The 25129-nt window shown below is 45.0% G+C and overlaps 1 protein-coding gene across 2 annotated transcripts in view; it reads left to right on the top strand.

Moving 5' to 3' along the window:
- Window positions 1–25129, top strand: part of MDGA2 (MAM domain containing glycosylphosphatidylinositol anchor 2) — a 362730-nt gene that overhangs the window by 167320 nt on the left and 170281 nt on the right. For both annotated transcript variants that reach the window (XR_005860157.2, XM_025150963.3), the window contains exons 6-7: window positions 1376–1645; window positions 20543–20872. Coding sequence is in view for 1 of the 2 variants with exons in the window: in XM_025150963.3 (XP_025006731.1) it covers window positions 1376–1645; window positions 20543–20872 (600 nt within the window). In the remaining variant the exon portion in view is untranslated. The remainder of the gene's footprint in view (window positions 1–1375; window positions 1646–20542; window positions 20873–25129) is intronic.

Genomic DNA, 25129 nt, shown 5'->3' with positions numbered 1-25129 from the left:
ATTTCCAGCCTATGGAAATTTATGCCCATGTTTATTTAGTACTGCTGCTTTTTCTGTGCTAGCAATATGGATTTAGACATCGGCTCATCCTTTATGCAGTTCAGAGAATGCCTTCAAGAAAAGTCCTAATCCAGCAAAGGTGGATTCCTCAATAAAATATATGCAGCTCAGATTGCAAGAATAAAGGAGAAAAGGGTCTTTGCTGTGTTCTGCCTCTTCTAAACATGCAAGATTTTTCACTCAGAGGGTGGTGACCCTGGCACTTGTTGAACCTCATCCCATTGGCGTCAGCCCATTGATGAGCCTGTCCTGGTCCCTCTCTTGGTCCTGCCTACCCTCAAACAGATCAACACTTCCTAACAACTTGCTGTCATCTGCACAATGATTGAGGGCACACTGAATAGATGTGTAACGCAAGGGGCTTTGACTAGATTGCCTACAGAGGAACCCAAATCAGGGATTCTCTGAGCATCAGCAGCAAAGCCTCACATGCTGAGGCTGACCAGATCAGGTGAAGCACAGTTGCTCTGACAGCTGCCATCACGCTCCTGTCCTACAAGGCTGTCTTCTTAATTGCCAGAGCACTCTGTGCCTGCGGGGCTGTCTTGGTTCAGTGATCACAGGCTCCCAGCCCAGCCTTTCTCTGTTGGCCTTCGAGAAATATCCTGCGTCATGCACATGTGATTCTGCAACATGGAGTAGATGCTGCTCCATGGGCAGCGGCAGTCGCTGGTGTTTGTTCTTGCCTTGCTGGCATTCAAGGCCAGGCTGGATGTGGCTCTGGGCAGCCTGGTCTGGTGGTTGGTGACCCTACACATAAGCCCTGGTCCTTTTCAACCCAGGCCATTCTATGATTCAATGATTCTAAGATGTTGTCCCAACAGAGGTGGGTCCTCTTGACTCAGCAGACACAGCTCAAACTACAGATACCTCTCTGTTTTCAGCCAAGTCCCAGGCTGTTTGTCAGAGAGGCAGGAGGATTAAGAGGGCTTGTTTTCAGTGGGGAGGGTCTGACTTGAAGAGAGCAACACGCTTTCTGTGCCAAAGGAAATTCTTCCTAATGCTTTTCTTCCAAGGTTGAAAATCCGGTGTGCTGGCATTTGTCCCATACAACATACATTCCTTCCCAAGCACAGCCACAGGGTTGTCCTTAACAAAAATCCCCACCTGCTGTTTGACAGCCAGGGAAAGGAGATGCCTACACAGCAGGGTGCAGGGCAGGGTGAGGAGCAGAGGCACAGAAGCAGAAAGATGGGGAACCAGCCTTCCCATAGGGTTTGCTAAGAGCTCAGTGGGACTGAGCGTGCTTGGCAGGACTGAGCAACAGCACAGACGTCACTCCATTACACCTTCCTCTTCCCCTTGTGTTTTGCAGCATCCCCTTCTATTAAGCTCCTGGTGGATGACCCAATAGTGGTGAACCCTGGAGAAGCTGTCACCCTGGTCTGTGTGACGACAGGAGGGGAGCCAGCCCCCAGCCTGACGTGGGTGAGGTCTGCCGGCGGCCTGCCCGAGAAGACGGTCCTCAACGGCGGAACACTGACCATACCCGCCATCGCGTCGGAGGATGCTGGCACCTACAGCTGCGTCGCCAATAACAATGTCGGAAATCCTGCAAAGAAATCCACCAATATCATCGTAAGAGGTAAGCTGAGCTGGGAAACCAGCAGCCTTTACTTTGGAGGATAAATTGAACCCTAATCTGGCCGGACAGCTGTGTGCACAAAGGGGTGTCCTACCTTTCCAAACACATTTCTGATCATTTCTAATGATACATGAGATGAATCATTGTTGGCTTCAGATAGCCAGTGGCTCTTGTGGTGGGTCCAAAGCCCATAGTTGGACCAAGGGCGCAGTGATGCCCCTTTGCACCACAAAGATGCAGCAGTTCTCCCACTTAAACCAGAGACGAACACTTGCCAAAGGCCACCATGGGCATTGCATTTGGTAAGAAGACTTGGCCATCCCCTGCATACTCCCTTTCGGCAGTGCCTGCCGGGAAGGCGCCACAGCAGAGTATCCCTCCAAGTGGCCCTGAGCTCAGGGAGGTGTGATTTCCTACTTCACCCTTTTCTTCCTCGTCATCAGCTGGGTGTGATGCTGAAATGAAGGCCATTGTGCACGCTGTGAGTCTGCTGCCATCAGATGACTGCTCCCTGGGTAGGAGCTTTAGATTAGTATCTATGCTTTAATTATGCAAAATCATAGGATAAATGTCTGTCTTTGATAAAAGGAAGAGAGGAGTGCTTGCAGAGCAATTACTGCCAGGTGGAAAGAAACTCTCCCCACTTGTTTACTGCTTTCTGGATAACCCTAGAGATGTGGCCAGTTGGTTTGAAGGAAGAGTTCACTTGGCTGGTAGGCATCATCCGAGTGGATTAATCTACCTGAAGCAAACAGTTCATCTGAAACTAATTTTCTATAATCTAATCTATGAATGCTACTGAAACACGCTATGGGAACTTTAAATAATGCCATGTGATTAATCATACTTAGGAGAAACTGCTATATAAGGAGCCAGTGGTGTGAGTATACTATGAGAGCCATAACCCCTGTTCTCTTCGTGTTGCCCAACATATTACACTCTTCAGCAGGATGATGAATTGGAAGCTATTTCTGTTCAGGGGGTCAGGGAGAGAGCATCACATCAGCCTAGGTCTGCAGGAGTTTATCGGGAGAAATCCACAGATTTATTTGTAATACGGTGTTTCCATTTGAATTTTTTCACATTTGGCTTAGGGGGTTTGTTGTCAAGAGGCAAAAGCAGTGTTGTTTCAAGAACACAGCATCGACGTTAATTTGCTGTGATTTACAACGGTGATGAGGTTGTGAAGGGAAGATGGGAGTGAAGCACTTGCTCGGAATAAGCAAAGGGAGAGGAAAGGCTTTGTGTGAAAAGAAATCTGAGCATTTTAATTGACCCAGCAGACAGCACTGGGGAGCCCAGAGGAAAAACCAAGTCCCTAGCTCCCTGCAGATACAAATTTCATGAGTCATAGCATAATAATGATATGCCCTCACATTTTTATTTATAGAAGCCCATGCCTACGAGATGCCTAGGAGCTGCAAGATGTTGAACAAAATATCATTAAAACATTTGAGGAAGGTTTTTTTCTTCTTCTCTGCTGCGTGGCTGTTAATTCTGAGAAGGAAGCAGCACAAGGAGCACCACCCCATCCAATCCTGCAGTGCAGCATCCCAGTACACTGCTGCTATGATTTTTTCCCCTTCACTATTATTTCTGATTAAGGGAAGGACTGTCTTTAAAAAAACCTCTTTTTTTATTCTGCTCTTACATGTACTAAAAGGAACATTGAGAAAAGTTGCTAAATATGAGAGGAATTCATATCTGAGTCTGGATTTTGCTTTGTATGTGTTCCTTAGCACTTTGCCTGCAGCTCACTGCTTCTCTCTCTTTCATCTCTTTTTTTTTGTTGTTGTTGTTGTTGTTTATCAGAATTTTCACACCGCAGCTGAGGAGAAAGGAGTATTAACTTGAGATGGCAACTAAGCCTTGCAGGAGAAGCATTTGGTAATTGGAGTTTGCAGCTTCTCTCAGGTTAGACTACCGAGCCCAGGAATAGACAGTAATCCCCCAGTCTTACATAGATAGAAATGTAAAGATGTAAAAAGTGCCATCAGGGCTCGGATTAAATTTGTTCCTGTTAAAATTCACTAAATTTCACCATGCTTTTATCTGAACATTTCTTTTTTTGTGTGTGCTTCATCCCATTGACGGTACCTTATCTTCAGGAAGCTTTGGGCATTTTCCTGTCCTTGTAGCTGACTGCCCAAATTCATAAATGCCCATCACACCTTCCTCTGAATCCATTGTGAATGATGCCACATGACTGCCACACATTTAATTAAAAAAAATATATATGTACCTCAAATCAGAGAGAATCTTTCTAAAAGAAAGAATAAGTACCTAAATGTCCAGGGTGTAAGTAATTGGCTTCTGGGACTGCTGTGAGCTGCACAAGCAGCAGAGGGGTAACAGATGCCACTAATGGTTTTGGTGAACTGGTTTCTGTTAGCTCCCAGGACGTACCTGCAGCTTTCCTGTGTGCATATGCATTTAATATGTTCTGGTTTTTTGGCTAGTACTCATTTTCCTGCCCTCCCAATGAGCATGGAATGGAAGATTCTTCTAAAAGCAAACTGGATGGACCAAAGTTGCCATTGCAACAAAGAGCCCATGTAGTCATAACCATCTTTGGGTGTTGTTTTTTCTCTCTTTTGCCCTGTATGCTTTAAGCAGGAGATAAGTAAAGGACTCAGGGAACAGTGCTTTTCCAGCTGTCACAGATCCCTCTGTAATAAGGCCGTGTGCCACTTGACTGGTGGAGTCACCATTTAGTGGGAAATGCAGTGAAATGCAGCTGCTGTGAAGAGCATCATTATCAGTTTAACTCTACCCAAAATCATTGCAAAATGCTTCATTGCACCAAAGAAATCGTCATCTGTCAAGGTGTCTGGGTTAAAACAGAGATAGAGGGAATGCTATCTCATTTCAGCAGAGCTGGCTGCTCACCAATTCTAATTATGAAAGTTTCTTTTTGAGTATTTTCTCTAGATTAGTGAGTTCTTTAAATGATTGCAAGGTTGCCAGCATTTGAGTGGTGTTGGGTGTTCTCATCAGCAGCATCTCCACTTCCTGCTCTCACGCTGATGAGCAGAGTAGCTTCCCATATTGTATTTCTAAACAAAACCATTTGAAAGCAGAAGTAGCTCTAAGGGAATCTTGATTCCTCTCATTTGATTCCGAATTGAAGTTTTTCTCCTTCTCTCTAAAAAAAAAAATAAAACAACTCAGGTAGAAAATCACCTTCAGAACCACCCCCTCTGGACAAACAGAGCTCCCATTGGCCTTCCAGCCTGGTGTATGGATTTGTTGCTCCTCCTGCTTGGGTGATGTTCTGTTCTTCCGCCTTTTCCCCTGTGATGGTATTGTTCTGGTGTAAGAGAAGCCATTCATCTGTAGGCCAGGAAGGGGGAAGTCTGATGTACGACTATCAGAGCACTTTCCAACCCTAGATACTTGTGTTGGATCACTTTCATCATGAATTTGTCACTGTGTACCTCTATTGGTTGCAATTCAAAGTAAATTATGGTTAGTCTTCTTACGCATGTTCTTTAAACTCAAATAAACAGCAAACATGCATTTGTGTCTCTCGGCCCTTGGACCACGCATTCATGGCAATGCAGAAAGGCTTCACATTATTGTCAGGAGCTCAGCAGTTAAAGGCCTTGTCTGTGATATGGCCCCACGCTCAGTTCCTCCCCCTGCTCAGGCATGGGATGTTGGACATCCAGCTTCTCCTATGTCCCAGGAAGCTCTTTTGGCCCGGGAGTCTCTTAGACTTTGCTCTTGGAGATATTTCACTCCTTAAAGGTTCTTCCATGTTTGTCTGGAGAAGGTACCACAAGTTATTAGAGTAGTGAAAAGGTAATATTGACCTTGTAAACTTAAAGATACTGCATAGGAACATCGTCACAATGCCATTCTGTCTTAGGGTGACAACTGGGTGACAATTTGAGTGTCAAAAGAGGAAGGAATCAAGGTAGTCATATGCCTGTGCCTTCTAGAAAATTAAGACATCTTCATCATGACACAAACTGGTACTCAAATTATGAGAACATGGAAATGAAAATACCCCAAAAGTGCTGTGAAGAAGAAAATGAAAAAAGAATCTCTCTGTAGATACCAGAATGTCACTGAACAACGAAGGAATTTGCTAATGAGGGGTACAGGTTGGCTCTTCCACCGAGTAAGAGAGCAGAACTGCTGGGTCACCTCTTAGAAAAACATTTGTGCATCACGCTGGGTAACAGGTAGAGCGGTGTTTTACAGGTCTTCAAACATGTAGCACTGATATTATTTGGAAGGATATCAACATACACGAGCTCAATTTTTTTGCCTCTTCAGCAAGTTCTCCCATTACCTTCTTTAAACAGATTCCGTCGTCTATTTCATTGCAACTGCAGCATTATTTTAGTGCCAATTGACTCTGAAACTGTGACTTTTCCTTTCTTTGAAGTGGAAACATAATGTCTAGAGTTAATTTTTCAAAGGGGTGGGATTCCCTGTCAGTTTAAATATAAAATAATAATTTTAAATGACCTGTGCTCTACATTAGCACAAAAGCTTTTGCTGAACAAAAAGCACTCTGGAGAAATGCAATTTAAGGCTGAGATTGCTGGAAGTACCTATCCAATTATGCCTTTAAAAACTATACATGAACTATGTAATAGTGATTGCTAAAAGGAAAGTGAAAAAAAAAAAGACCAAGATTGAGAAATAAATTATATTTCTGTTGCTTTTGTATTAGATTTAAAAAAATAAAATGATAAAAAAAACACATTGAAATCTGGTATTTCTGATGTGCATTCTTGCACTCCTGGCTTCCCTACTGCTTGCCCACTGCGGCTCTATTTATTCCATAGCTTCTCTGGAATTTCCCTTGTTGGCTTAGAGTGATTGCGTGACATAAAGTCTAAAACGCCATCTCTGTGTTTGTACGTTAGCACCTTTGCTGTCACTCCTGAGAGACCCTCCAGTGTTGTTAATAATGGAAATGTGAGTAGGGCCGGTGCCCAGTGCCAGAACAGAGCTGTGGCTCACAGGTATGTGCAAAAGGTGAGATTTGGCTTCTGGGAGTGCATGGGAGAGTCAGTGCCCATGGTGGCTGCTGGGTGCTGACCAGTAGAAAAGTGCTGTGTCCATCTGATGTGCTTGATCCTTAGCTGGTATTGATAGGGTAGCGTAGGGTAGGATATTAGGGAGAGAGAAGAGAGAAGAGAAGAGAAGAGAAGAGAAGAGAAGAGAAGAGAAGAGAAGAGAAGAGAAGAGAAGAGAAGAGAAGAGAAGAGAAGAGAAGAGAAGAGAAGAGAAGAGAAGAGAAGAGAAGAGAAGAGAAGAGAAGAGAAGAGAAGAGAAGAGAAGAGAAGAGAAGAGAAGAGAAGAGAAGAGAAGAGAAGAGAAGAGAAGAGAAGAGAAGAGAAGAGAAGAGAAGAGAAGAGTTGGAAAGGGTCTTCCAAGGTCACCAGTCCAACTGCAGCGAGGTCATCTCTCAGCCTCCTCCAGACCAGACAATGAAAGTGTCCCCACCTCTGCTCACAGCACATGCTTTCCAGCCCTGCTAACAGCTTTGTTGCCTCCTCTGGGCACTTTCAAGGATCTTAACATCCTTTTTATGTTGTGGAGCCCAGAACTGCTGTATTCAAGATGGAGCCATGCCAACAGCAAGTATAGGAGGAGAATCACCTGGGAGGTTAATGGAGAGCTCTCCTGGCTCCTTCAGTAGGTTGGAAATGGAGCAGCCTTTGTCCTGGCTTTCAGCATCCATTGATGTTTTTGCTTACTTGAGGGCTGACTAAAAGCAAGAGTAATTTCTTGGTGCCAAGGTTTGAAATTCATATTGGAGAGTATGAGCCCTCCTGGATCGTAGAATCCAGACATCTTTGTCCCAGACATCCATCGTGTCTTATTTCATCTCTTGCATCGTTCTCTGTTGATAACATGACTAACTCCAATTTTCAGTAGCTTTCTTCCAGTGCCCTCTCAGCTCACGCCGGGATCCTCCTCCCATATCTCACTGCTCAGACACTAAAATCCTCTCTCATTACCAGCACAGGTGTGCCTGGGGTGGTTTTGCCATCCCTTGGAAGCTTTGCTGCGGAGTGACAGCAAGGAATGATGGGCTGGGATGGATGATGGGCTGTGCTTTACCTCCACTGTGCCACTACGGGCCCTGGGTGCCTTCACCCCCATAGGGGCTGGCCTGGCACTGTGCCATTGTGTGCTGGTTTTGTCATTTTGTTTTATTTTGTTTGGTCTTTTTTTCCCCCACCACCTTAAACAATTTGCTAAATGCCGTGTATTACCAGCCAGCAGTCACTACATTGCTTAGTTTCTCTTGTGTCTTGATGGACACGTTTAAACCACATCCTTCTACTAGAGGTCTACATGGACCTTGCAGAGCTGTTTGCAGAAGGGTTGAGGAGAGCCCCCTGTGCTGGGCAAGGATAAGGAATAGCCCTTAGGCTGGTGCTCCTCCGTATTTTCCTCCCAGCTTGCCGACAGGATCCAGCAGTGCAGGCATTTCACTGGGGCTTGGATTGAGACAAGATTCTGCCTAGAAAAGCTGATCTCATGGCACAGCCAGCACATTGCTACAGTCATAAGTTCCCGGTGTTTTATCTTAAAGTTTACAGCTCTGAGAATGAATGTGTGAAAAAGTCGAGCTTCAGAGTTTAATAAGTCCATTTATTTTTATTATCTGCCATAGTACTCTCAGGCATGTGTGCTCTCCCAGGCTGGGCTGTGCTGTGGATGAGTTCATAAAACGGTTCCATATAAAAATGGAGATGGTTTATTGATTCTTCTCCCATTTCATTAGGACTTCTCGGGGCTTTTGTGTACAAAAATCTCATTTTTAAATACATTTGCTCTGCCACATGCCTGACAGGCTCCACATGTCTATGAAGGTCTTGAGGTGATACTCAGTGGGTCTCTCTCCATCTGACCATTGCTGTGTGGCTACTTTGTGTATCAACATTCTTTGTATAATAGAGGGCAAGGAGAAAAAGTTATCCTCACTCTGGCATGGCTAGCATTATCAACTACTGATACATGGCCAAGTTTGGGCACCAGTGCGGTGCTGTAGTTAAATATTATATTATCATACAATCATAGAATGGCCTGGGTTGAAAAGGACCACAGTAATCATCTAGTTTCAACCCTCCAGCTATGTGCAGGGTCACCAATCACCAGACCAGGCTGCCCAGAGCCACATCCAACCTTGAATGCCTCCAGGGATGGGACATCCACAGCCTCTCTGGGCAGCTGTTCCAGCACCTCACCACTCTCAGAGTAAAGAACTTCCCTTGACATCCAACCTCAATCTTCCCTCCTTCAACTTCAAACCATTTCCCCTTGTCCTGCTGTTATCTCCCCTTTCAGAGAGTTGACTCCCCTCCTTTTTGTAGGCTCCCTTCAGGTACTGAAAGGCTGCAATGAGGTCACCCCGCAGCCTTCTCTTCTCCAGGCTGAACAAGCCCAGCTCCCTCAGCCTGTCTTCATACAGGAGGTGCTGCAGCCCACTGATCATCTCTGTGGGCCTCCTCTGGACCCTCTCCAACAAGAGGAGCTGGGGGCAATCCAGTGAGGAAACCTTCGAAAGCACAATTTGCTATAGGCTGTGCAGGAAAGGCAGGTCCCGTGTGCCGAGCTCCGTGTGTGGTGTGGGCAAAGAGGAGAGTGAGGATTCACGATGTTTTGCTTTTTGACATTCAAAAAGGCTCAGCAAGGCTTTTTTTTCTTTTTTTTTTCTTTTCTTTTTTTTTTTTTTTTGGCACAAGAACTCAACTTTATAAAGGCATTGGCCCTGGAAAACACCCAGCTGTAATGTTCGGAGGGTTTATAATTTGTTTGGCAAGTGTGCAGCCCACTGGGGATTGTGTCAGCCTGCCTGAGCTGTTCAATTTATATCCTAGTTCTTGTCTGGCTTGCAAGGAGTCTTGTGACATTCCCGTGTGCTGTGAGCTGGGCAGTCACTGACTGGGGATGGCCTTGGCTATAGGGCTGCTGCTCAACTAGCTGCAGTGGTGATGGTTTTCTCACCATGGGAGCGGTTTGGCTTTATCTCCCTTGCTTCTCCTTGGGGTTTCAAAGCAGGCTGAATGCCAGTTTGTCAACAGTGCTTGCAGGTCTCCAGGCTGTGAGCTCGCCTCTGGGCATGCTTGGAGCAGGAGCTGGGCAGGAGACCTCCAGAGCTGCCTCCTCACCTGTGGGCCTGTATGGCTTTTTTCCTCTGATGAGGCTCATTTTCCTTGAATATTTCCTTCTAAAAGCAGTTAAAGAGAATCCGTGCTGCGTTTCACATACTTTGATCTTGGCATCCTCATTGAAAGAATCATACACTGATTAACATCAGGCCTTAATGGCCTCAAGATGTGCCAGGGGAGGTTCAGCTTGGATGTCAGGAAAACTTCCTTCTCTGAAAGAGCGGTTGGGCTCTGGAAAGGGCTGCCTGGAGAGAGGCTGGACCATCATCCCTGGCGATGTGCAAGAACCGTTTAGATGTGGTACTGAGGGATGTGGTTTAGTGGGAAGTATTGTTGGTAGGTGGATGGTTGGACTGGATGACCTTGGAGGTTTTTTCCAACCTTGGTGATTCTATGATTCCAGCTGGTAAATGGCAATCTCCTTCGTTACAGAGGGGCATGCATCTTCTCTCCCATCAGGAAGGAAAGGCAGTAAAAGAAACAGAGCTAATTAACAGGACCACAGGTAAAAACAAACATGTGCCACGTGGCGTCTCCAAAATAATCAGTCCTTTTCTTTTAAAAACTAAAAGCATTTATAAAAATAGAGACAAAACCTGAAATCTCTCCGCAGTATTTGCATTTAAATTGGAAATGTGAATGCATCTGGTTTTGTAAGTGCTAAATGATTACTTGATATTAAAAAGTTTGGAGATGCTCAAGGAGAAGATGCTTGACAACTTAATTGTTCTGATAGCTACTGAAAGTTAACATTTTAAATACTCTGTAAGCCAAGACCGTGTTGACAGAGGCAAAATGAGCCTCTGTTGGTAAAATGCTGAGAATATGTGTTGTGTTCTTTTTCATCAAGATTCCACTTCAGTTTTCCGTAGTAGAGGAAGGTGAGTATAGGGAACATTCAGGCAGCATAATTTTGTCCAGAAGATCTTGCAGATCTTCCAAAATATCCTATATAAGAAATATGAATTTTGAGAAGAGAGGTCAACACTGGTGCACGCTCTCTGTAAGAGCTCCTTTGGTGCTGTTTTTTAATGTCCCCCTTATGAGCCAAACAAGATGCACCCTGCCTGCTCACTCAGCAGGAGTGGTTTCACCTGGAGAGAGCTCTCCTGTGTGAAACTACGGAACAGCGTTCCTTGCTGCTGATGCAGGAGGCTGGCTCTGTGCAGTGCTAATGTCTGATTTGATTTGATATTAGGCTGATTTTTTAAAATTCTGAGCAAAATGCTCAGATCTCTGTTCAGAATAAGAAAGTTTCCTTGTCTCAGCAATGAGCCAGGCAGTAGCAGAGCTGTGCAGATGAACCATGAGAGTAAGACAGCTTTCCCTGCTAGAGGAAAAATAAGCCAGCAGCACGATGCTGACCTTGGCAGACCTGATGGTCCCCCATCAGCCAAGAATGAATATGAATAATGGAGTACAAAACAGATACAACTGCTGTGGAGGCAAGCTGGCAAGGCTTTGAGCATGTTGTTGCTAAAAATGCTGCAGGCTGCTACTCCAGAGAAGATGCTGAGCGATCTGGCCCATCCCCTTTCTTTCCAGCCAGTTTAGTACATCTATAAGAGAAAAAGGTGAAGACCATGGCTGGATGTGAGGTGCTGAATCTTAAAATTTCAAGGTCCTGTGAAATGGCAAAAGATAAAGCACGTTTGTAGATTTCTACTTTCTTGGGGGGTAGGAGGGGTAGGTGTTAGTTTTTGGTTTGGTTTCAAGAATGACCAGAGAGGGTGATGGTTCTTCCTGAAGGTCGTTTAAGTGAGGAGGGGTCTTGCAGCTTTTGCAAGGCCAGGTCACATCTGCCATGGCTTATTAAACACCCTGGAGAGAGGGGGCTCTTCAGTTCTCCTGAAGGATGGTGTGCAGGGTGGTTCAGAGACGAGAAGCAAAGGGTGAGGGGAAGAGGTGGCTGTTGCCTCACAATCATGCTTTGATTTTAAAACAAACAACTAAGACAAAAGACTGCGATTAAGGTTACTGAGTGTTGGAGTAGCACAAGAAATCAGAGGTGAAAAGTGGAAAGAGGAAACAGGAACGACAGAAACCTTGGCGTATCGAGAGGGAAGATCTCCGATACAGCACGCAAAGCTGCTCCTTGAGCACATAGAATCATAGAATCGCCTTGGTTGAAAAGGGCCACAATGCTCATCTCATTTCAGCCCCCTGCTATGTGCAGGGTCGCCAACCAGCAGCCCAGGCTGCCTAGAGCCACATCCAGCCTGGCCTTGAATGCCTGCAGGGATGGGGCATCCACAGCCTCCTTGGGCAACCTGTTCAGTGCGTCACCACCCTCTGGGTGAAAAACTTCCTCCTCATCTCCAACCTAAACCTCCCCTGTCTCAGTTTAAAACCATTCCCCCTTGTCCTATCACTGTCCACCCTCACAAACAGCCGTTCCCCCTCCTGTTTATACTCTCCCTTCAAGTACTGGAAGGCCACAATGAGGTCTCCCCAGAGCCTTCTCTTCTCCAAGCTAAACAAGCCCAGTTCATTAAGTGCTCTGTGCACAGTGACAACGAGGAACTGCATTTGGGCTGTGAACTGCAGCTTTTCTTTTCTCAACCCGCTGTATTTGGTTACCAACACATATCTGAGTATTTAACTACATATATAGAGCCATGAATTGTTCATTACTGCCACCCTACCCATGTGTTACAGCTCAAGCTTTTAAAATTTTAGGTTGTGAGGTCTCCTTGCTTGGAGAACCCCAAAAGCTGCCTGGATGTGGGGCTGAGCCCCATCTCTGGGTGTCCAGATGGACCCAGCGGTGCTCCCAGCCACAGCCATCCTGGGATCTTTTCTTTTTTTCACTGACCAAGGAAGCTAAACCCTATTTTTTGTTTTCAGAACAGTGTTTTTTTAACCACATTATGCAATTCTTCTTTACGTAACTCAAAATTTGGACTTACATAGTTGTCTGCTTCTATTATTGCCCCAAATCCATTAATCTTATTTTCTCTGCTTTTTGTAAAATTGACTTCTTAAAGCACCAGCTGGACACCAAAGTTTTGTCCAACAAGCTTACAGTTTCAATAACCAAAGCCTGCCAGTAAAGGTTCCAGTTCTTTATTGTCCAAAACTCATACTCTGCTCCAACAGCAGAATAACCAACCCATTGTGAGGTCCATTTCAGAGGACCTCCATTTCAGAGGACCCAGCTGCTTGCTAAAAGCCATCCTTGCAGCATGGCCTGAAGCACGTGCTCAAGTTAAGTCTTAGGTTTGCTTGGACTTGGGGCTACACTGAGACAGTGCTTTGCTCCAGGTGTAGGTGTGGCTGTAATGATCACAGCAGAATGGTGTGGTCTTCAAGATGATTCAGTTTGCAAATATCATCTCCTCTTTGTTATTGAAATTTGCTGTACGGAGCTCCATCCCAGCGCGGTGCTGAGTATGATGGATGATGGTCATTCATCAGAAAGAAGTGGAAGTGATTATTCACAAGACACTTCAGAGTAGACTCCTCCACATCCAGAACTGATGTGCAGACTGTACCGATGCAGCAAAGCAGATAAATTTTCATTATGGAGAGCTGATATCTGCAAACTTGGTTATGTGGAATGTGCTTTTTTTTTTTCTTTTTTTTTTTCCTAGAATATTCTGGTATCTTAGCATTAGACTGCAAGACCACAATTCCAAATGCTTTCCTTTCTATGCTTTGAGTCAGACTTGAGATTGCTTCCAAAAATGTTGTTTGAACAACAACAACAACATCAACAAAAAACACAACAAATTCATGTTTTTGGTGTTCCTTGTGTGCAGAATAATTTGAAAATACACTTCAATGTGACAGAAGGAAGTTCAGCAGATTACACTGTGATATTCACCAATGAGAAGCAGCTTTTGTGCAGTTGTTGAACTGTGCTCAGGTTAGCTATTTTAAAATACAGTTGAAGCCAACAACATGCAGTAGAATGCTGAAGAATGTGCAGCCATGCTGCCCAAAGCCAGAATAGCAGAAGAACTTTGTGCTTCTTCAGAAGTTATGGAAGCATCTGTCTTTTAGTTCTATGGATTTGATGGAGGTAGACTTGTTAATGAAGGAAGAAACGTCAGAGAAGGATTTCCATTCCTCTGTGGGAATGACTTTCTATTTAGTAGAGGTCCATTTATGCTGAGCATTCCCCTTAGAAAAGGACTTACAGACTGCACTGTGGTTTCCAAGGGTAGACCCGGTCCAGATTTAAATTGAACAGCTTTAAATTAATATCAGTTCATTTTCTGCGGTACGTTGGTGCATGCCTTTAACATCAGTGAGTAGAGTTGGTTTTCTTTATTTCCTGGTGGTGGGATGCTTAGGAATTCATGAAGATCATGTGTTTATTGTCAAATGCATTAATCCGCATACAGATGCTTACACCATATATATGAAATGCATTAGTTTTGAAAGCTGAACCATTGTATTTAACCAACTACTGTATCTGTGTCTGAAATTCTGTATGGGAAAGCCATTGGTGCAGATGTGCTGTGTCTGACACTACCACAGCTGCAATCAAAATCAAACTGAGTTTCTATTTGAGAGGAAGGGAGTTGAGTTTTTATTTTCCTCTACAAAATCTGGGAACCAGCAGGGACTAAAAATATAAGCACCAGCGTGCAATGAGAGAAGTTGGCTTCTCAGGATGTCTTGACAGATTTGGAAGAAGGTTTAAGTTTACCAATGCGCTTCAAAAGTCTTTTAGGGACTATCTAAAATCTTTGTCAGAAGGTTGTGAATCTTTTGAATTGCGGCCGTGTGAAAGCAGGATTGCTTTTCCCATCTATAGGGCTCTAAGGAGACAAGGAGCCTGGTGTGATTGAAGCAAGAGCTGATGATAAGGGTTGGCTTTCTTTACCCGCTGTCTGCCTCACGTCTTTTTTTCAAGGACCAATGAATCATCCCAGTAATCATCCTTTGGTACAAAGATCGCAGCAGTAGCTTGGAGAGATACAGCTCAGCCTTTTAAAGCAAACAGGCAGCATCTGGATTAAGAGACTGGAGTTTGGGGAGAATGAAGCTGGGTTGGCAGCTCACTTTCCAAACAAGCTGTTCCCATGGTGCTTTTTGTGTTTTCTTAACCTTTGCTGGGAAGCAGAAGTCAAGGCAAATGTCTTAACCCAGTACAAACAGGAGTCTTGGAAGTGAGCGCCATTCCCAAAGGTGAACTTTGGATCAGATCGCCTGCCTTAAAAATAAAGTCAAGAATCATTCCAAGGAGCACAAACGTTTTTCTGTGAGAGGGAAACATGGGAGGGTTGGTAACATCTGAGCATTGGGAAAGGACGACTGCATTGCCTGACCCAGGGATGCAGGTGAAATGCAGAACCTGCATCAGTTGCAGAGCATCTTGGAAGCGAGCTGGATCTGGAGATGAAGGTATTGGCATTTGACAAAATGCAGGTTCTGGGTGCTCTGAAACAAGTGGCATTCTGAGCACCGAGCTCAGTAAGCATCCAAAATGTACCCGTAGTGCTCCAGGACACACACAGGTCCTCACGTCTGCTTGGTGCCTTCTCAGGTGACATACCCTTCTTGGTCACTGGGAAGAACTCAAAACAGAATTGCTTGCCAGCCTAAAGAAAACACGAAGGGGAACAATGAAAATTAGTCAAAGCCACTTCTGGTTGGCGCGTTGAGATTGAAGCTCATGTGGAACCCAACCGCTCAGTCAAGGTTAAAATCAGTAATTTTCACAGTTGTGCTGCTCAGTATTTCTCCTGCCGCAGGCTGCACACAGCCACAGACATCAGCAAACACAAAGCTGAGCACTCCCCAACGCCCCGTGCCAGCTTAGGAAGCAGTCAGTGGCCAATAACTATTATGTTAAAGCCTGCAAATAGTGCAGCAGCTAATGAATTCAATTACGGCGTTTGATGCTGTTCATATATCATGAAATGTGCGTTTCTGAGATAGGAACATTTTGATGGATTAAAGGAGCATCTTGGGTTGATCCGAGTGGGGGTGGGAGGATACGACTTAACCTGATGGATGCAAATCGGCCTTCGTTTAGATACTGAAATGCGTTTTATTACTTTGAAATGTAATTAATGAGGGAGAGCAGACATTGAAGAGTTTTGTGAGGAGTTTGAGGATGGAAATTGTTTCATCTTTTTTCATTTGATCACATCATAGTTCTTTGGGGCCTCTTTGAGAAAGACTGGCACTTTCCTGGGCATGTTCTCAGGCTCAGAGTACAGTTACAGCCTTATTTGCACATTGGCTAATATTTTCCAGCCCTGTGAGCTGATTATGTTCTGAAATCTCTGCTGGGACGCAGCTGTGGTTAGCATGGCTGCAGCACCACCTCTCACATTTTGCCGGATAAACCTGTATCTCTTGTTCACTGTGTCTCACCCCATCTTTGTGATGGAAGCCTTCCAGCAATGCTTCGAACATAACCAACAGTGCAGAGAAAAGACAGAATCAGAATCCATTGTTTGTTCTAACACGCTTGACATTGATAGGCAAATGCCTGCCAGTTATGGTCCAAGAACCTACAAATGAGGAAAGTCCAAACCACTGCTTTATGGGAATAGACTATGAGTGCAAAGCCCTGTGCACAATCCATAACTGCTGGGTTTGTACCAGGCTCAGCCGAGGTGGTCCTGAGAGGTCTGAATAGAACACAACACACGAATCAGTGAGGTCTGAATTCCTCTTGGAAATCGCATTCATCTTTTTTTCACCCAGAGGGTGGTGAGGCACTGAACAGGTTGCCCAAGGAGGCTGTGGATGCCCCATCCCTGCAGGCATTCAAGGCCAGGCTGGATGTGGCTCTGGGCAGCCTGGGCTGCTGGTTGGCGACCCTGCACATAGCAGGGGGTTGGAACTGGATGGGCATTGTGGTCCTTTTCAACCCAGGCCATTCTATGACTCTGTGATCTTGTGCAGATCTGAGACATTACACACAGCAGCTTTGTATTCCCAAGGCTGCTGAAGGTGGTTACTCTGGGAGAGGTCTGCTGACTCCATTTCCTTTTTCCAAAGGCAACCCTGTTTGCTCTGGGTCTGAATCTAGCTCGATGGGACCCTTCATTGCTATGACAACTTTTCATTCAAGGGCCTGAGCAGGGTCATCCCATCCCCTCCTGTCTCTGCCAGCCAAGAGTGCCCTACGCTCTGACTCACGCAGCCCTCTTCTCCATAAGTGTGACTGAGAGTGGTTCCTCCATTCAGAAGGCTTTCTAACCCTTCAAGTCAGGAAGCTTCCAGTGTGTGAAGTGATTTGGAGTCTCATCAGTCTGAAGCAGAATATCAGAGTTCAATTTCTCCTTCCTAAAAAAAAAAAAGCTCTGGAGATGGAGAGGGAGATGGAGATGTAGAGGGTCGGAGAAGAATGTCTGCCCTGTGCTCCTCCTGCCCTCCAGCTGTCACAGGCTGTGGGCACCTGCTGGTGGTTTCCCAAGGATATCTTCCAATACAGATGGTGATTTTCACATACTTTGATGCCACATTAGAAGCTCCAAGGAACACAGGTTAATTGTGTTTATTCTGTCACTGTGTTTATTCTGGTGATGATGGAGAGCAGTGATTTATGGATGTAGGTTGTTAATGATGCTGCTTAACTCTGTAAAGGCACTACTACTGTAGAGTCAAATTTTCTGCTGATTTTGATGGTCAAAGACAATGCTGATGGCTGTGCAGGTTCTGAAGCCTTGTACAGTGGGGTTAGAGGAACAGGATGCTGACTGTCAGCCACAGAGTGTAGTTAAACATCTGTTGGATGTTTGATGTGAAGAGTTCATGGCTGTTAGTGATGGATGTAGGGTTTCTGCTGACACTACTTCTGAGACTGTTCCTTCACTTCAGAATTTCTCAAAGTCCCTTTCACTTTATCTGTTTAGTACAATGAGACATGACCATCATAGAATAATAGCATCCCATAATGGCCTGGGTTGAAAAGGAGCACAATGCTCATCCAGTTCCAACCCCCTGCTATGTGCAGGGTCGCCAACCAGCAGCCCAGGCTGCCCAGAGCCACATCCAGCCTGGCCTTGAATGCCTGCAGGGATGGGGCATCCACAGCCTCCTTGGGCAACCTGTTCCAGTGCGACCCCACCCTCTGAACTCCTTGTATTTAGATGTATGGATAAATATTCAGGCTAGGTGTACACTCTCTGGTATTTAGAGTTTGTGTTAATGAAGGATGGGCAAGCGATAATAGGACTTTTCTATTAGACCTTGTTATTCCTTTATAGCAAGGAGAAACTGCTGTAATTAGTGCATGAGCACTCAAAGCGAACAAGAAAAAGAAAATCAGAAATAAAAATAGTTGATTGAAGTTATTAGCAAATATTTCTGGTTGAAATGTGCTTCTCATCATGCCTATTATGAGTTTGTTGTTTCTTTTTCCCAGTCTGCAAATTATGTGCATAATATATTTGCTGATTTTTTGTAGATGCAAGCGTTCTTTGTTCTTCTGTTTTCAAACACAAAAGTTCACTTTGCGTTTCAAAGTTATTTACTCTGATAGTTCCTAACTGTTATACAATGTATGGTTCACCCTCTGGAATCAAAGCGTGTGTTAATTCTGCTTCCTACGAAACTGGCTGCAGCTTTTAAAAGGGAATGATAGATGTTGAATGAGGGCCATTTTCAAACCCCACTAATTCTTAAAGACATAGCAACCACTTGGATGTTTTAATGTAACTAAATGACAGCACTTGGACAGACGTGCTGCATGCCATAGCTGAGCAGCACAGCGAACACTGAGTCTTCATTTGCTGGTTAAGAGGACTGGCGTCCTCAGCAGGAAGGGTTTCTCATGCCATGTGCAAGGGATGCCCACAGGTCGACAGATTTTATGCTTCTTTCCTGCATTGGATAAAAAAGAGAAAAAAACAAAAAAAACACCAACCAACAACTAATTAATTAAATGTTAATTATCCTCAGTCATGGAAGTGCAAATTCAGCAAAGCATTTGTAAGCTCCAAAGAGTTGTTTTGTTCAAGGAGCTACTGAGCTAACAAAACTGAGTCTGAATGGGCATTTACACCACTTGCAGAGATGTAACAGTCTAACCCGTTGGGCTCCCTGCCCATCCGTGGCACCTCATTTATGTCTGTATTTGATGTTGTTATGCTTTCTATATGCAGCAAGTGCAAACCATGGGTTACCCAAAGTATGGGACGCAGACACAGGAATTTCCAGCTCACAGCCTTTGCCATTTGTAACAGCATCGCGCTTCATGGGCTGCACGTGTATAAATGCAGGAGGCCAGGCAGGAGACTGCTGCTAATACATTCTGTTCTCACTCAGATGCTTCTCACCTTGGTGCTCTTCATGGAGTGGGAGGGCAGAGTGAGCAGGAGGCAACCCAGGGCAACCTGGAAAACGTTTCAGTCGACCAGGAAGTCAGCATGATGAGGAGAAATGTCAGATAGAAATGGCTGTCTTCCAGTGCTTGTCTTCAACCTCACTATTTGCTCGTAACTGGTATTTTCTAGCTGGTGTTCTCCTTGCAAGGCTTTCTAGATGGGGATAGTATATATAAATGCATATACATGTATATGTACTTAGGCAGACATATATAAGAGGGTAGATTATATAAGTACATATTGAGATTATGTAAGTAGTATGTTGTATTCGGTACATGAAAATATAGTTGTATTTGAAGAACTCAATGGCAGATTCTGAAGCACTTGTCCAAAAATAACTATTGAACCAAGACTGTTTTATAGCAACCAATTTGCTGCCCTAAGTGATTGCAGTTCTGGATTGCTTCATGCTCGTTAAAAGAGTGACAGGCAAATTCAAATAAGTGACTTGCAATGTTATTTTGCTCTTGTATAGTAGGCTGATGAGAAAATGTAAGTTACAGATGCTTGTCTTTCCAGGAAGATGGTGAGGAATGGTGTTCCCCAGGTTGACAGGGAGCCCTCCTGAGCCTGCCTCTGGGGTGGCCACCAGAAACTTATCTGCTCTACAGTTCCCATCTGAAAGGCTCAGACTGCCTTATGTCTGCCTTACTGGGGACTGGAGAATTAATTAAATGTGTACTTCTGAATCATCTTGGATGTAGACGGAGATCCTGGGGATCCTTGCCATGGAAATGCAACCATGGTATTTGTGATAGGCTCTCTCACGGCGTTATATCTCAGAAGAGCAACTTTTTGCCTATTACTACTGACTGTTAGCTGGGGCCTAATAATGATGTCCTTTCAGCCCTGGTGCCTTCAGGAGGTGGCAGCAGGCAGCCTGCCTCTGGGCTGTGCAGGGACGGGAGAACCCTCCAGGCTGCCGCAGGGGAGAGCACAGCCATCAACCAGGGCAGGCTGTAGCCCTGGGCATGTCTCATCTCTTCCCGTTGAAACAGATGGCACAAAAGTGTTTTGCATGGCCATGTTTGTTACCAGGTAGATCGGAGGTGACACTACTGGTGATGTCAGGTTGATATCTCTGTTGTCTCTTCTCTCAGTGCTCTGACAGCACAGGTGTGAGGAAGGGATTGTAAGGATAACAAAAATTTGTGAATTATTTTGGTTGCCCTTCAGTTGTCAGAAGCTTAGCATGATCTAGACATGATGAATCCCTATTTTTCATTTTGGAAGTAACAAATGTTGTATCAATGAATGCTCTCTGATGGTATCTGAATAAGATCTCATCCTACAAAGACGTGCCAAGTGTCTGCGTGGGAAGTTTCAGCGACTTCCCAACCATAGTATGAGAAAGTGAAGCATGAACCAAAGTGTTCTTAAAGTCTGAAGATGCAAAATTGGTGCTTTGTTAGACTGAACAGTTGGCTTTTTTTTTTTTCTTTTTTTGCATATTTCAGCCTTAAAAAAAGGACGTTTCTGGATCACCCCTGACCCGTATCACAAAGATGACAACATCCAGATTGGGCGAGAGGTGAAAATCTCCTGCCAGGTGGAAGCGGTCCCTTCGGAGGAGCTCACGTTCAGCTGGTTTAAAAATGGGCGTCCCTTGCGAAGCTCTGAAAGGATGGTCATCACACAGACCGACCCCGACGTGTCTCCTGGCACCACCAACCTGGACATCATTGACTTGAAATTCACGGACTTTGGGACGTACACGTGCGTCGCGTCTCTGAAAGGAGGTGGCATATCTGATATCAGCATTGATGTCAACATCTCCAGCAGTACAGGTAAGAGGGCTTTCTCTGCTTTCAGTTTTGTATCTGTGTATCCAGATTATAGCTTTCATTGACTCCTGGGAAACAGAGGTGAATACACAGAGCGCTTCTCAGCATGGGGATATCCAAGCAGGACACAAACCAGGGGCTGAGTTGCTTTGATTAAAAGATGAAGTGGCACGTGATGCTCTCTTCCAAGAGCACACTAAGGTCTGGTTTATTCGGATATGCCTGCTTTTATTGTCAGGAAAGTTATTGCTCCTGAAAAAGGATTTTGGCCTTTATTTTGGACTTCCAGGATATCCGGAGTCATGAAAAAATAGCTGGTAGGAAATGACACAGAGAAGTAGGTGGGTGTTACATTAACCAAACTGAACCCATCCAGCTGCTCTGATGGAACAGTGAGTGCCAAGAGCAGCGGAAGGAGCTCTCTTTTTTCTTAAAGATTATGCAGCGCTTGTTGGTGAATCACGCGATTCCCAACAGGGAAAAAGTGTAAGATACCTATTATGCATATTTCCAGATCAGTGACTGAAATGTCTCTCTTTTGGATGAGCTAAAACCTTGGCTATTACCTTGACTGATAATAAATGCCTTGTTGTGGCTGTGGAGTAGGACCATGTAACACAACATTAATTCTTGGCTTTTCTTTATCTCTTTGCTAATAGCTTGCTTACAACCAACACATTTCTCAGGCTTTTTTCCCCCAGTAGCTGACTTTAATAACTGAGGTAGCCCATGTTAATATCATAAACTAGAGAGCAGTCTGAATGCAGGACGTTTTCCTCCTGAAAAATCAGTTAAAGCCGAAAAGAAAGGCTGACAGCTGACTTCTACAGAAATAAAACAGCAAACAGAAACAAGCCAGCAAACACTTCTGTTTTCAGAACACTATTTAATGTTAAAACACGGAGACAAAGAGTGTCAGAATTACAACTGCTCTCCGTCTTGTCTTTTATGTGAAGCACTGCAGTGCTTCCCTCAGACTGTGTGTGTCATTCACTGGGGTAAGGCATGCAGTGCACGCTGCTTAGACGTGAGACAACAAAGAACAAATTGAAAACCATTTTTGTAGCGTGGAAAGAAAATGTTTAGCAGGCACCTTCTGACCCCTTTTTACCAAACACATTCAAGAAATCACTTTCTACTTTTTCAGAGAGATTAATTGCACTTTATTGCATCAAATATGTCCATATTTCTATTACTCAACTCTGGTAATATTGTTTTTGTTTCACAAATTCATCATGTCTAAACAATCTCTCTAAAAACTGTCATGATAAATTATTGCTTGGATTGTAATTTTGGAACCTGCCGTCCATCCTCAGTAAGACAGTGGTGCCTACAGAAGAATGGTTTTGCTTGCTGGTGCTGCATTTCAGCCAAGAGCTGGAACTGGAGCATGCAGGGCTTCCATGGGACCAATGCAGTTATGTGTTGGCAAACTGTCCTGGTCTGGTCCTGAGCAGACAGCTCATTTCCTTTCTCATTTTCCAAGCTGACCTGTAGGTTACAAGTGTGTTGCACACGTGGCTCTATCAGTGACATGGCTGAGGGATGAATATGGAAATGTTTTGACCTGTAATAGACATAGGGAACAAATAAACAAAATGTAATCAGGTATGTCCATGGGTCTGGATAGCAGGTTTCTAAGGGAGCTGACCAGTGACCCTTCAGGGCTACTTTGTCATCTCTGACAGTTCACAGTGACCCAACGATGTCCGATGAAGACTGGAAACATGCAAACTTGAGCCTTTCTTCTAAAAAGGCAAGATGGAGACGTAAGGAAGGCCAGGCTGCCCAGCCCCACCTCAGTCCCTGCAATGGTCAGGGAGTAAATTGTGCCTGGCCCAACCTGGCTGGGATGGAAGGCTGGGTCTGTGGGCAGGGGAAGGGAGGGGAAGCTGTTGGCCTTGGCTTCAGCAAAATCTTGACAGCAGATTTTGTGGCTTCTTTGTAGATAACTGAAGTCTAGTTTGGAGAGGCAGGATGAACTATAACTTGTGTTGTAAAAATGAGATGCAAGGAATTGTGATGCAAAGCCAGATTTTGAATGCGTGTAAGTGAGCAGTCAGTACTGATGCAGTATTTCCACCCTGAAACATAACACATACATATATATAAACCTTGTGAGACAGGAGGAAAAAAAAAACACATTCCATTTAGTTTTGTTCTTATTTTGAACATCTTGCTTCTTTTTATGAAACTGTGCAACTATCATTGAGAGGTATTTATTGTTACTGCTTGATGAATCCTGAAATGATCTTTCTTTGTGCACCTGTAATTAACTTCACAGTGGCTGTCCTGGAGTAGTGCAGGGGCCCTGTTAATGCACATCTCACTAACAGGTAAAGAACTGAGTTGTAAAGAGAGGATTGTTACAGAGTAAGTGCCAAGTTTGCATGGTGGGGGTTGGAGCTTGATGATCCCTGAGGTCCCTTCCAACCCAAGCCATTCTGTGATTCTATGATGGATAGCAGTGGTAGGCAAACAGTGTTGCCTGCTTGCTAGCGTGAAGCAGACAGTGATGTCTGTGCAATCGTGCATTTCCACCTGGCAGAAAGTGCCCTCTGTATTATCTGTACCTGCTGGGGATTCGTTGGGGACACTGGCAGAATGGATTGGAAGCACCCAGTAGATGGCTGTCCCTGTGGCCCCATCAGAGTTCCCACAGGCAGTGATGGATCGTGTCAGCCCTTACAGACATTGCCCTGCAATACTCAGGAAAATCAGAGCGGGGAGAAAAGCATAGCACTTGGAATGGGCCTTGTTTAGCATCTCTAAAAGAAATCCACCTATCTGTGTGACTTCATTACCTGATTAAGTGGAAGCTGCAATAGTTTCAGCGCACATTTGAAGGTCATTACTGATTCATCAAGAATCATTAGTGCCGTGGTAATTGTGAACATAAGGCCTGAGCTTGAACACGTTTTTCCAAATGCCAGAGCTGGCGTTGGAGGCACTGAGTGTTGTGCTGGGTGCTGCTTTGTGGGCTCTGGGATTGCTCCCTGTTCCTGCCATCCAGCAGGCTCCTCTTGGAGCCACAAAGCCGGGCAGGGGCAGCTGTGTCTGCCCAAGGGAGGCAGGGGATGGCTGGGTCTCCAGCAGCAGCAGGCTGGGCAGAGACGCCCAGGGATGTGTGCCAGCCCCCTGGCGTGCTCGGTGTCACACTGCAGCAGGAATGCTTTCTCCTTTGACTTTTTGTACTTTCAGCAGGGAAGCTGTGTGAGTACCTTGTCTAAGTGGACCCGAAGTAATCCCCTTGCAGCCTCCCCACTACATCTCTGTAAGTAGGTCACTGAATAGTGGAAAGAGAGACTCAAAGCTTGTGTCTTTGTCCTCTAAAAGCTCTGCCAGCCATAAAACCAACCCCGGGCAAATGCTGAATGACAAGATGGCTTTTCTGTGTGTGTGTGTGTTGTGGGGGATCTGAAGGCAAGAGAAGTTAATACAGCAAAAAAAAAAAAACCCAAAAAAACAGCAGCAAAATGGGCTCAGGGTAACCCAAAAAGAGGTGGATCAGAGGAGTGTGTTTGTCTTTCTTTGTGATCATTTTCTCTGTCTAAATATCATATTCAAAGAAGGAAAAGTAAGGCTTCAGGTCATGTATGTTCTGCTGTGCTCAGTGTGGGCTCTTACTCTGTCCCTGTCCGCCTAAGATCAGTATCAGTACTGCAGGAGACATAACATCTGTCACTTCTGGCTTTTTCTCTTCTCATCTTCCCCCTGGAGGCCGCATTGTGCACTGAAATGAGTGGTGCTTTCAAGGGGGTTATTTTAACTGCTCTCTCTGGATGCACTACCCTGAATTGCTGTCAGAAGGCTGGGTGAAGTGGCTGATGCTCCGGGCGGCAGGTAGCGGTGACCTTCCTTTAACTAAGAGAGCTCCTTTGGCTGTTCCAGCCCTATGCAGAGGGGATACGGTTAGATACTCTACGTGGTAAATGGATCATCTCAGTTCTGCATCTCTGGGTGAACCTGAAGCTGTGTTGAGCGTGCTCCACCTAGGTAGTCGTGCCAGTAAATTGATTTTGTTTTGCATCAGTGTTTCCAGAGGCAGGCAAATAGCTGAAGAAGGACAAAGGGGAATGGTCTTAAACTGAGATGGGGAGGTTTAGGTTGGATATGAGGAGGAAGTTTTTCCCCCAGAGGGTGGTGACGCACTGAACAGGTTGCCCAAGGAGGCTGTGGATGCCCCATCCCTGCAGGCATTCAAGGCCAGGCTAGATGTGGCTCTGGGCAGCCTGGGCTGCTGGTTGGCGACCCTGCACA

Source organism: Gallus gallus, chromosome 5, assembly GCF_016699485.2.
Source record: "Gallus gallus isolate bGalGal1 chromosome 5, bGalGal1.mat.broiler.GRCg7b, whole genome shotgun sequence".
Taxonomy (NCBI): Eukaryota; Metazoa; Chordata; class Aves; order Galliformes; family Phasianidae; genus Gallus; species Gallus gallus.
Note: the sequence above shows the minus strand (reverse complement) of the source record. Positions and strands in the feature narration are given on the sequence as shown.